Source organism: Rutilus rutilus, assembly GCF_951802725.1.
Source record: "Rutilus rutilus genome assembly, chromosome: 17".
Classification (NCBI taxonomy): domain Eukaryota; kingdom Metazoa; phylum Chordata; class Actinopteri; order Cypriniformes; family Leuciscidae; genus Rutilus; species Rutilus rutilus.
Window position 1 is genome coordinate 21,223,872 of NC_140230.1, and position 12,415 is coordinate 21,236,286.

At 38.6% G+C, this 12,415-nt stretch overlaps 1 protein-coding gene across 1 annotated transcript in view; it reads right to left on the reverse strand.

Moving 5' to 3' along the window:
* The window catches only part of erfl1 (Ets2 repressor factor like 1), a 30,296-nt gene that overhangs the window by 6,777 nt on the left and 11,104 nt on the right, over window positions 1–12,415 (reverse strand). The window contains exon 2 of the mRNA XM_084435486.1: window positions 955–1,030. Coding sequence (XP_084291612.1) covers window positions 955–1,018 — 64 coding nt within the window. The 5' untranslated portion in view covers window positions 1,019–1,030. The remainder of the gene's footprint in view (window positions 1–954; window positions 1,031–12,415) is intronic.

Consider the following 12,415-nt stretch of genomic DNA (forward strand, 5'->3'; position numbering starts at 1 on the left):
GATTCTTTCTGCAAGTTACATCATTATGCCAGTAGGTGGCGACAAGTGATTGTCTTTATGAGTGAGTCATTTGAATCATTCATTCAACCAATTCATTCGAAACACTGATTTATTTAGAAACGAAACAAGTGACTGTCTTTGGCTGTATCTGAAATCTTGGCTGTATCTGTCCAAATCCCATGATTGTGTCACACCCTGTTCACTGAGATATCTACATCAGATGTCTGCCTTTATCATCCCACAATTCTCTGCATACCATTTCGTGACAGTTGAGCTAAAAAAACTGAGGAAATTGCGGTTGGTAGTCAGTTTGTGTGTAAATGTAAAAAAAAATCCTACTTTTCCCACTTTTCTTCTCATTTCTAACAATAAATTACTATAGTAGTAATTAAGTATTTGCTTAGTTATCACCAGAGCTCTCTCTGTTTTGTTGTAGATCATTAAACTGTTAAACACTGCTTCAGAAGTCTGTCCAAAATCAGTTTTGTGAGGCACCTTCATGCACAAACACTGCCTGCCTTTGGACGCAGCCTATTAAAGTAAGTCAGTGAATAATTAACTTAACCGATTTGTTCAAAACACTGTTTTATTCAGCAACAAAACCCTATTACTGTGGGTTGTTAGGAGACGTATTGTCGATTCTGCCTTGGCTTCGTTTGGAACGATTTTCATTGCCGGAACAAAAAATAGACAACGAAGCTGGAAATATTGTGGCTCTAATGTAAGTTGCTTAATATTAAATATTAGCTTCCTGTTGAGTAAACTGATGTATGATAACATATCGTGTCATGCTGTTGGTTGGGACTCTTGTTCATAATAATAATAATAATAAGTCTTGCTTGTAAGATCAATGTAACATCTATGCATTTGTTTCTACTGTCCTACAGAACCATGATAGTAAAGAAAAAGTCATTTAAGTTGGATGAAAAAATAAATCATCTTCCGGTGTCTCACCTGGTGTCCAGAGGGTTGGGACGGGTGGCGTGAGCAGCAGGTCACTAACACAGTTACAGTCCATCCTCCACTACACCTGCATTCACACAAACCAACAAAATTTGAGTGTGAACCATTTTCGGTTAGACCACAGAACATAAGGCTAAAGCATAATACTTTGACTCCACAAATTCTTGTGGACTCATTTCACCCACTACACACCAGTGTGTCAGAACATGCCGTTGTAAACCATGAGGGCATGTCATTCCGGTGGCCTCTGAAATCAATCAATGCCTTTTCATCTGAAGGGTTTCTTTAAATATGGTTGCCGAAGGCTGTCCCTTCAGCCATGCAGAAGATCACTGAGCATTTTTTCACAAAGAGCAACGTTCAAAAGACCCCATCTCATGTTGAACATCTATGACAGTATGTGAGGCCCTCAAGCAATTAGTCCAGGTTTTCATAGGTATCTGTTTGCACTTTAATGCATTACATTTTCATTTTGTAATAATGATCAAAATACGAAAATGCACGATATTTTATAATAATAATTTAAGCATTTCCACACTTTATGCACTACAGTTGAACTTCATTTTCAACATCAAATGTTCACGTTGCAGCAAAAGGAAATAAACACGCCACGGTGGGCATGTGTTCATACAAATAACTTCAAAGCAGGATATAAAAAATCATTGAAGATTGCATCTGCTATCAGAACAACTGGGAGCATCAGTAAAGATCCATCTCTCCATGAAGCAATTCAGTATACATGGCTAGAGGAGTTCAATCCCTCTTCAGCCATCACAATTTCATAAAGGTTGTTTTACAAAGCTCTGGAAGAAGAAGGAGCCGGTACAAGGGTATCTTTAATGCTGGTCTCTCCCTCTCCCCCTCTCCCCCTCTCCTCTCTCACTCTATTTAATTATGCTCTGTGAATTTTGGATCTTCCCTCCAGCATTGAAATGGAACGTGAATTATTGAGGTGTGTTTGTATAAATTATTATTGCTAACTCCAGGCACTTCTCTCTCACACACAAGTACACACACACACACACCCCTTTGTTGCTTTTACTCTTTGGACTGTCCACTTGCTCTCCCCCACCCTCGCACCGTCTACTTCTCTCATCTCGCTCTTTTTTTTCTCGTAACATTCATCTGTTGTTATTTCTTTAGTACAATACTGAAGAAAACTGGTATATCAATTAACTTGGCTGTATTGTTACTTACCCGTTTCGAGAGCTTTGCGAGGGCATAGAAATGTAGACTCAGACTTTGTGCTCACCTTTAAGATTTGTCTTACTGGGCCAGTCTTATACGAGACTATCAACTTAAAAATAGATACTACTTTAACACTATTAAATGCAATTGAGCACAGTGCAACTGGTGCAGTCCAGATACACCTGTAAATGAATTGATTTGTGAAATCTGTATTCAGAGCCTATCAGCCAGCCTATCCGATCAAAGGAAACCCAGCCTTACCTGCCCGTGCACCTAACTGCACTCTCTCTCTTTCTCTCCTCTGTATGTTTTTGCTCCCGCTCAGTAATTTTCCGTTTGATTTCGGAGGTAATGCATTTTTTACAAATCAAAGAGGAAGCCAGGACGCCCCCCACCCTCCCTTTCCCTCGATCTCTTTCTTTTGCCCTGTTCTTCCCCTCCAGGCCAGTGAAGAGATAAAGGAGCCCCCATCATTTCCTTGTTAGTTTTGATTTGGGCAGCACAGGGCTTTCAAGTTCTCCCCATCACCCCCAGAAACATTATAACTAGCAGCCAAGGGAATACATCTTCTCACAATCTCCTAGATATGAAGACACTGATTCAGGGAGTGCACAACCACCACACACACCAAACAAAAAAAAACTCAGAAAAAAAAAAAAAAAAGATGCACATAAACAGGGCAACACAAAGTAACACCTTTGCCCAAGACAACATGCTCAAATGTACTCTTGAGAAAAGTAAAACTCTTCTGTGACAGGTACACATAAAGGTCACAAACTAGAAGCTCACATTTCTATCGTCTGTGAGCATACAAACACATAAAAGTGGAAGAAAATGAATATATATAATTATTTAAAATTATGAGTTTTTTATAGAAATGATATGTAAATAAATATATACAAATGTATCTATGAGAAAAAAAGTTACATTTATATCACTGAAATAATTACTATATAGTCTCATCTGGATTATTTATTGTTAATATTTATGTAGAACAGATTTTATGGTTTAATATTAAATATTTTGACCGTATGTTAAATCATTTTAATCATTTAGTAAATCTATGTTTTGTAATGCTGTGGGGATTCAAAGAATTCAAGCTTAATGCCATGGAAAAAATTATTTACGCTAATCTTAAAGCACAAAAACACTAAGTATGAAATAATAAGTCTGCTTTTATAAACATTATTGCATTTAAACACATGCATTGATTACTCATTCATTATGGAATGGCCATTCCCTACAGATTTAACACGTTTACCCCTGTGACTAATTACATTTTGTGAAAAGCTCTGCTGATTGCACATTAATGCTTCGACAAAACAGGGCTGCTGGAAACAATTTTGTGTTATGGGTTGACCACAAAATAAAATGGTAATAATAATAGGTTCCGAGGTGGACTAGAGTAGAGGAAGAGTAGAGGAAAAAAGAAAGAAGTGAGTAACAGATGGTAGACGTTGTTTCTAGATGAGAACAAGATGGACAGCAAGGTTCTGAAACAGAGATGAGGGAATGTGATGAGTCTCGTCCCTCTCGCTCTCTGCTCCCAGGACATGAAACAAACCCTTCGTATCTGTGTCATCTTTCGGTTTCGGGCTGCCACTGAAAAGGGACTTACTGAACCTCTCTCTTTTTGCCCCTCTCTCTCTTTCTCCCCCCACTGCTCCTTCCTCTTTCCCTCTTTTACTTTTTCTCCATCTCTCGATTTCTCTTGACTCTACTCTGACAGTCTGCACAGCCTCGGGGTCAAAGAACAGAAGGACTGGCTTGTGTGTGTTTGTTATGAAGAAGGAAGCAGGGGAAGAGAGGGGTAAGGGGAAATACGGTCAAGATGGAGAACTTGAGATGGGGCGCATCTGACAAATTGTGCACACGATACAAAAATGACAGTTCCTATGTAGACACATAAACATGGAAATATTTTCAGGTGGCTCACAAAATTCTATGAGACCTTTATTTAACCAATGTGTACATATTTATTCAAATTTCATAATAACTCTTAACAATCCACATATAGGGGAGAAATCTTTGTCTCTCGGCTTGAAGATCTGATCTCATTAATTTCTCTACAAAAGTTTTGGATGCTTCTTGTAAGGGATTTCTATAAAGGTAGTGTAATAAATGTAGGTTTCATTTCATGTTATTTGAATTTGCAATTTGAGAGAGAGACCAGAGAATGTTGCACATTTTTGTTTAAACACCTGTGTGTTTTATTGTACTGCATGTGTGTCTCAAACATTGACATCATATTTTCATCTGTTTCACATCCATGTACTTTAGAATTTATTCTTAAACTGCATGTGTTTTGTTTAGTTTAGTTTAGTTTAGTAATGCAATGTAAAGTAGGCTACAATTAATCTACCCCACTAATATTGACTTCCGCTAAACTTTGTGGATTCATTTATTGTGGTGATTAAATGTAGGCCTACAGTAAATGGTTTCATTTTATTTCAAAAACCAGTATGTAAACAAAATAAATATCAGCCTAAATGTAGTATGAAAATATTTTGTAAATATTCAAAATCAATTCAAAGTCGTTTTTGTCCTGAATGCTATATACACAGACTTTCTACTGTCAGCTCAGGAGGGTGGTCATGCATGATAGTGATTTCACCCTTGTAACTAATTTCTAGTTGGTTACGTGACGTGGGTAAGACGTCATTTACGTCTCACCCCCGTGTTACACCTCTCTCCAGCGATCATCTTTCCTAACACTGCAAAGTTTAGATACGAAACCCATAATTGAGATAATACGGTCTCCTGTGAAAGCGAAATTTCGGCGGTGCTTGGCATTTACGGATGAGAAAACTGAGGAAACTTGTTAAAAAAGAGAGAGATGGAACAGTACTTCAACTTCAACAGTGCTCAACTTTAGGAGAGATGATAGGAGCGAGCGTGCGATATGGTAGGCTAGCCTATCAGTTTCTTATAGAACATCGGACTTAAGATACAAGGAAAAAAGGGGGAAAGACGGAGAAAAAGTATCAATCGATAGGGTTAAATTATTCATCGTCATTAATTATCGATCGCTCTCCGTTGCCGGCTCGTCCGCCTCGCGCGAGAGTTGAAAGGAGGGAAAGCGCGCTTTATTAAAACCGGCTCGAGCCTCATTGTTTCATGTCCCGCGGCAAAGAAAAAGCTCGAGCTTGGTTCTGCCCGCGCCAGTGAGAAATACACACACACACACACCGCCCCCCTTAAAGCTCTTTTTCTCTCCTCGCTCGCTTTCCCTCCCGATGCGCGGGAGAGCTTTGGGGAGCCTCGTACGGTGTTCACGGGGCGGCTGTGTCTCGCGTGGATCGATGTGGGATCAATGGCTCTCGCTGACTAATAGCCAGAGAGCGCCTTTGATCTCGCGGCTGAGAGATCAAAACCTGCGCGAGAGGGAAGAGAGAAGGAAAGAGAAAGAGGAAAATGCGCGGGAGACCGAGCGGACCTTAAACTTCACACAGACACGCGCGCCGCTTGTACTTCGATACATCTGCCGTCGTCTTGTGAGGTGACATCATAACGTATCGTCAACGATTGTTTACTTTCCTTCAATGAGCACTGAGCAGGTATGCTATAACGCCCTGTCATACAAAAACAAGATAAACAAGCAAATTTAGCGAGTTCAGCATATGACGCTGTTTTAGGCAAGTCAGCCAATGCACCATATATGAACATAGTGGTAACTCCCAAACAAAATAAAATATTTAAAAGAAACTTCTCTCAGTCTTCATCTTCACTGATTTCCCCCAGTAGACCTAAAAGTTACACAAGTGAGTTAAGCTCGCGTCATAATTGAAATCTTCATGTTTGTCTATCCCTTTGTGCATTTTTAAAAATCAATTTTTCACGGAAACCCAAGACACATTCATTCTGATTCAAATTATTGTTTAAATGGTGCACCAGGGAACTTTTTGGCTCTGGCTCTGCTTGATGTTAATTTAAAATGTGTGGAAAGCTAATTAATACAAGTATCTGGAGAAAGAGAGTGCATGGTGAAGAAGTGAAGTGCAGACTGCTCAAGGTCTTGAGATCACAGCGTGTGCATTTGAACACCAGATGATTCTGCATTAAATCACTAAAAAGAAAAAAAGAAGCAACCACGGAGTTAGGCAAATGAATCCTGCTCTTTTATGTGTCCTTCATATTTCTTTATCATACATGTAGCCTATTCTACAGGACAGAAGCCACAACTATATAGGCCTATTGCGCATTCTTCCTACTTGCTATCCCCCTCTCTTTATCCCTCCTCCCTCTGGTCAGTGAGTTACTCTCTCTATCGCTCTCACTTCCCGAATTAACCACTCAAGAAGTCACCACCGACTCAATCAATAGCTCATACATAAACCCTGCTATAATCGCTCCACATGCCTGTCTGTCTGCCCCCTCATCCCTCGTTACCCTTTCATTCTCTCTCTTACACACACCTTCTGTCCCCTTAACTTCTATTTATGTTGGCTTGACAAACTACTACTAATTACTACTAACTAACAACTTACTGTTCACTTTCTTATTCTTTCTAATAACTGCTTCATTTTCATCCATAGGCACTGTGCAAAAACGAATTAATCTAATCATTGTGTTGTTATGTATCAGAAAATATGTGAAACCTCATTTAGAATCAGTTGCATGGCATTTTTGCTTTCTGTCTTGTGCTTCCTCTGAACGGTGTCATCTGTGACAGACTGTCTTCCTGCAATCTGATGTCTCTAGGTGTTGCACAGCTTTGACTATTTCTATCAACATTTAGATAGTACATGAAGTATTCAGTTTCACAAAAATATCTACTAGTGCAGCAATTGTCGGATTGTTTTTTCAACATTTAATTTACAAAATCTGCTTTGTGTGGTAACATAAATGAACTGGTTTAAGTTAAAAATATTATTTGAACTATATTCTGGTTAAATTATATATATCATTATAGATCACATACACACACACACACAAACAATTAGGGGTTATATAAAGTAGAAACAGATGCTTATGGGAACAAGTGTGCTGACAAAGAAAAGTCAATCAATATTTAATCCTCTGTTTAGGTGCATGCTAATAAAAAGGTTTTTTTTTTTTTTTTGATACCTACAGTTCATTTTGTTTTTGCCAAAGCAAGTAAATATCCAAGTTGGACACATACCCTCACTCTGTTTTTAGCCCCTGCTGATCTCCTCATATTCAAAAATATGAACCAACACAGAAACCAACACACATAGGCTACACACGAACTCAAACAGGCTCACACACAAAACACATAGAGAATTTAAAGATTACACACGAACGGGCCCCTGCTCATATTCCCTGTGCTCCAGCCTCTCTTTCCCTCTGTCTCTGTTTCAAACTCTTTGATTCGATGGAGCGGTTTGATCTGTGCTAGAGCGAGTTTTGTAAACACATTTTTGCGATCATATAGCCATAGGCAAGGCGCGTATAAATGAGGGAGAGAGAGAGAGAGAGGGGGAGTATGGCGAAGCAGAGAGAGAGAGAGAGAGCGACGTTTAATGAGAGGCTCAAGTGGAAAGGCACACGGACTGATTCAAACTTGAACACGAGAAATGTAGAGAAATCAGCCTTCCTCACCGGATAGGTTGATGAAATATAATGTAATAGTGGATGGCTGGCTCTTCTTTTAAACAAACAACTCTAGTGAAAAGTGTTATATAGTAGGCTATCTAAATTGACATTTCCCCACGGAGAAAAAGAACAATTTTGCAAAAAGGACATTGCAATCACATGTAAGGACAGACACAAACACATTACGGTGGGAGCAAATAAAGAGAAAACCTTGGCGTAAAACGGATTCGGTGCGAGCTAAACTAATAAATGTGCGCGGTCCTATTCTTTTCTCTGTTTCTTTTCTCCACATCGGCGTCGTGAGCTGCTAATTCGTTTAACTTCGATTGCCAGCGCAATAATAGCGCTAACCCGTCGCCTCCGTCTTCTGGATCGCAGAGACAGATCACATCTCATTGGGAGGGGAAGAAGCTATGACCCCATGTCACTGATGATGACTATAATATATACAAAACGAAATAATCCACATAGTCTAATAAGTAGCCTAGCATAAATGGTAGCTACAATCACTTAAATCAATGCCTATTATTGTGAATAACAAAATTAATTAAGCTAAATATAGGCTAGCCTAATTATTTATATAGTAAATACTAATAGGCTTACATGTTTTTAGTAGCCTAAGTAGTAGGCCTAATCATTTTATGAGTTTTGAAACGGAAACGGGACTAAAAAATGCGAGGATATTCATTTCAAGTGTGAAACGCATTAAAGGCTAAGTTATGGTAAGTTCTTTAAATGAAATGCATTATTAAAATTACATAATTTCCACTGTCCCCTTAGTCCATCTGTGTGTATTAATTGGTACAGATGAGATTTATAGCCTCTATGATGCAACTTCTCATTATCAAGCCCCGTATCGTTGTTTGCATAAAAATCCCAGCTGCACATGCCTCAGTCCCTTGCGCAGAAAAGGGAAGCTCTTCTTTTCTGTCCTTGTTTAGTGTGTACTTTTCCAGCTTTTTAAAAAACGAATAGCTCGAAGCCGTAAGTGTGTCTCAGTTCGGCAGTGTATGTGTGAGTGCCCGCGCGCGCTTTCTTTTCTTCCTCTTCTATCTACCTCTGTCCAGGGAATTCTCAACATTCACAAACACATCGCAAATACCCGCCGGCTTCACAGTATCGATTTCTAATTAGACGGCAGGATAATCGTTGGAGAGAGAGAGAGAGAGAGATGAAAAAGGGAAGAGGGTGGCAAGAATAAATAAATAAATAAAAAGGTCTCGTGATTAACTGAATTAACAAGAGAAGTACACAAACAAGAGAGCGATGCAAAATAATGGCCTTTCTTTGCATTCTTACAGTAAAACGCCAATGTGCCTCAATGAAATTAAAGGATTTTTTTTTAACAAGAGCATCGTCCTGTTTAACATCTTTTCTTTTCCAAAGCTAAACAATTTGTTTAATCGTGGATTTTTCTGCTCTCATTTTTCGCTGTCGTTTCTCTCTTTTTGACGTCAGTCAGGAACTTCACACTCTGAACTTTACTGTATGCCCTCCCTCCATCCTTCTCCTCCTCCTCCACCTGTCCCCCATCCTTCTCTGTCCTTCTTGGCAGTGTGCGTCACAGGGGTTAGTCCAGGGCGCAGGTAGCTCGTTTACTTTAATCAAGCTTTCATCAACAGGCCTTTACGCCTGTCTTTGACGCGCGCACATTCACGACGCTCTTCCCTCGTCCCCTTTCCTCCTTTACTTTTTCGTAGAACGTCTCTCTCTCTCTCTCTCTCTTCCCCTCGCTCTCTCCTCAAGCATATGCTAATAACTCGGGTGAATACACACCTACTTAACCCTTCTCTCCTTTGTGCTCTCCTCCCTCTTTGGCGCTCTCTGTCATTAAGATGGTGATAAAGTGTCGGATTACTCCGAGGGCTAAAACAGTGACTGCCCTGCCCCGAACTCAGCGCACACTATCAATCTCCCGGTGTGCTACTGGAGTCCTACTTCTGTCTCTGCACTTTTGCTGTTTTTATCTATCGCCATTTCATTCACACAACTCTTTATTCTAATGTGTAGTGTAAGGTTAGTAGTGTTGGAAGTAATTTATAATTTGTCTTGTGGCTTCACTATTTTTTTTATTATTTTTTTAAGTCGCTTTTAATATGGATATTTGCACACACACACACACAAAAAAAAAAGCACTCAGTAAACACTGATTTGTTCTCTCCCTCGCTTGTATCAGAGATCCGCAAGGATTTCTCTTTTTCCGTTTGTTTGAAGTTCTCGGCACGTCTCATTACCGACACGCAAGAATCTCTCAATAAAGGAAGGACGTCTTAGGCAGGTTTTACTCCTTCCAGGTGTTGTTTCTGCATAGCACACACACACACACAAAAACAATATTAATATTATTATATTTATAGTAGGCCTATAATACCCTACGATTTTTGTAGGTTTGTCACAGTTGCGTCAGACTGATTCTTATGGACATTTCCTTCCGAAAATCTTAAATTAATCAGCACATAAATCATGATGTAATTGCAACGCAATTCTCTACTAGTAATGTCTCTGATGAGAAGGTCCATCAGACGCGCATGGCTGTGCGTGTGTCATGCAAACTAATCTGGGTTCAGGTTTTCCCAGACTAGCGGGTAGAAGTAAATTGTTTCAGGAGCTGTCAGGTTCAAAGGGGCTGAACAAAACCTTCACCAATACTGTATTTTTGTCTCCCTAACATAACCGCACGAAAATACTACTAAGATTAATGTAATTTGTCGGGGTTTTAGCGAACATAAAATAAATGTGACTACTGGTTAAGTTTCAGGAATGTTCATCTTCAATTGCATATATACATTTGGCTTAAAATAAACAAATGTAATGTGATTAGATGAGATATAGATGATTATTGTCGACTGGCTCGACAATTCGCCAAAATAGCCACAATGTGGCACCTGATTGACTGGAGCAGATCTGAAGTTCCCATTGAAAGAAGAGGATGGCACGCGTAACACACGTTAACTTCATTTATTTATGAGGAGGGTCACTGGTAAAAGTAATATCTTAATTAAGAATAACTATAAATAAAAAGACTGCAACTAGTTAGGTTTGTTTGTAAGTGATACATGTTTGACTTATCGTCTGTCACATTAAAGCAGGTCTATTACGTGATATGCAGAGAGGTGATATATTACAAGTTTTATTCTCGGATATCATTTTGTGTACAAATATTTTTCAATAATCAAAATGTATTAATATCGTTTATGTTTTGACAGTTCTGTTCCATCTCTCTCTGATAAACTGATGAAGAAACGAAAAAGCTCAGCGCAAGTAATATATTTACGAGTTATCCGTGGCTGTTGTTAATTTACGCACGTATTTACATGGCCTATATGCATGTGCTTGTCTTCTTCTTCTTCTCTTTTTATTTTTTTTATTTTTTTTTACTGCTTTACTGGAAACTGAATCCTGAACATATTTAAGAACCTTAGATCTTGCTATAACAGACATTAACTTTTTTAAACATATTTGGAATTGTGGGTGCAAATTGAGGATTATTATAAACTTTTATTTTGCAAATTAGAGTCCTAAAGAAATAATTCATAAAAAAAAAAAAAAGTATATTTATGTTGGCCCAATATTTTACTTAGCCTTGTGTCTTTTGAAACTGATGTTTATTCTGTGAAGTCACAGGTATTGACACCAGTGCATGGTTAACTGATTGTTTTACAAACCAACACATAGATCAATCTTAACTGTGCATTTCAGGTCATAATCTGTTGAACTAGGCTAAAAATTCCACCAATATGTTCAGAAGGTTGTATCACACTAAAATGAATGAAATCTCAGAGAGTGTAATGACTTTGAAATGATCAATATGTATTATGATATGCATTAAGTGTCCCTTTTTGTCTATGATAAACGGTAAAAAGAAAGATGATTTGAGCATTTGAGCATTTTGCACTGACAAATCAACCAGAGATCATGATCCAAGGATCAAAATCTTTGCTTATATATGTAACCTTGCACTTGGAGTTAACTGGTTCAAACTCCTTAAACTAACTGGTGTAGAGGTATTTTGTAGGCTTGAGTATGACAAAACTGTGGATCCCAAAAGGAGCTGGCAGATGTGACTTCCCAAATTTGCTGATGGCAAAGCAATGGAGGCACAGGAAATAAATCATCACTAACTGCAACTAAAGCAGCAACATCACAACTTTAACAAAACTCCAGGATGGAGCAGGTGCTCCCAACATGAATTTAAACAGCATGGCATCTTCTTTACCATCTAAATCTTAAATCACTGCATTGGGCATTTTAGACCTTTTGGAACACTGAAAAGTTCTCTAATTTCTAATCCTCAAATGTTTTATGTGTGTCCCTATGAACATATATCATCACCATGGCTGCACTGAGAGCAGAAGACTGCAATGCTCTTGAAAGTTTTAGCAGGACTGTAGTTACTGCTGCATTTATTATCCTTACTGTACACTCTACAATACTGGGTGGTTTCAACCCATGTTTGGGTCAAACATGGACAAACTCAACTGTTGGTTTGAATTACCCTTGGCTCTGCAGTTGGGTTTGTCCATATTTTCTGCAAAAGTGTAAAAAGTGTATATAAAAATTTTCTTTCCTTAATGATACTCCAAACACTTTGTTCCATGGAACACAAAAAGTGAATTTTTTTATTCTTTAAAGGTTTTGCATCTAGCTGTGCGAAGATCAAAAGACCAGAGTAGAAGTAAAAGTTTTTTTTCATTACTTTTAAAGAACA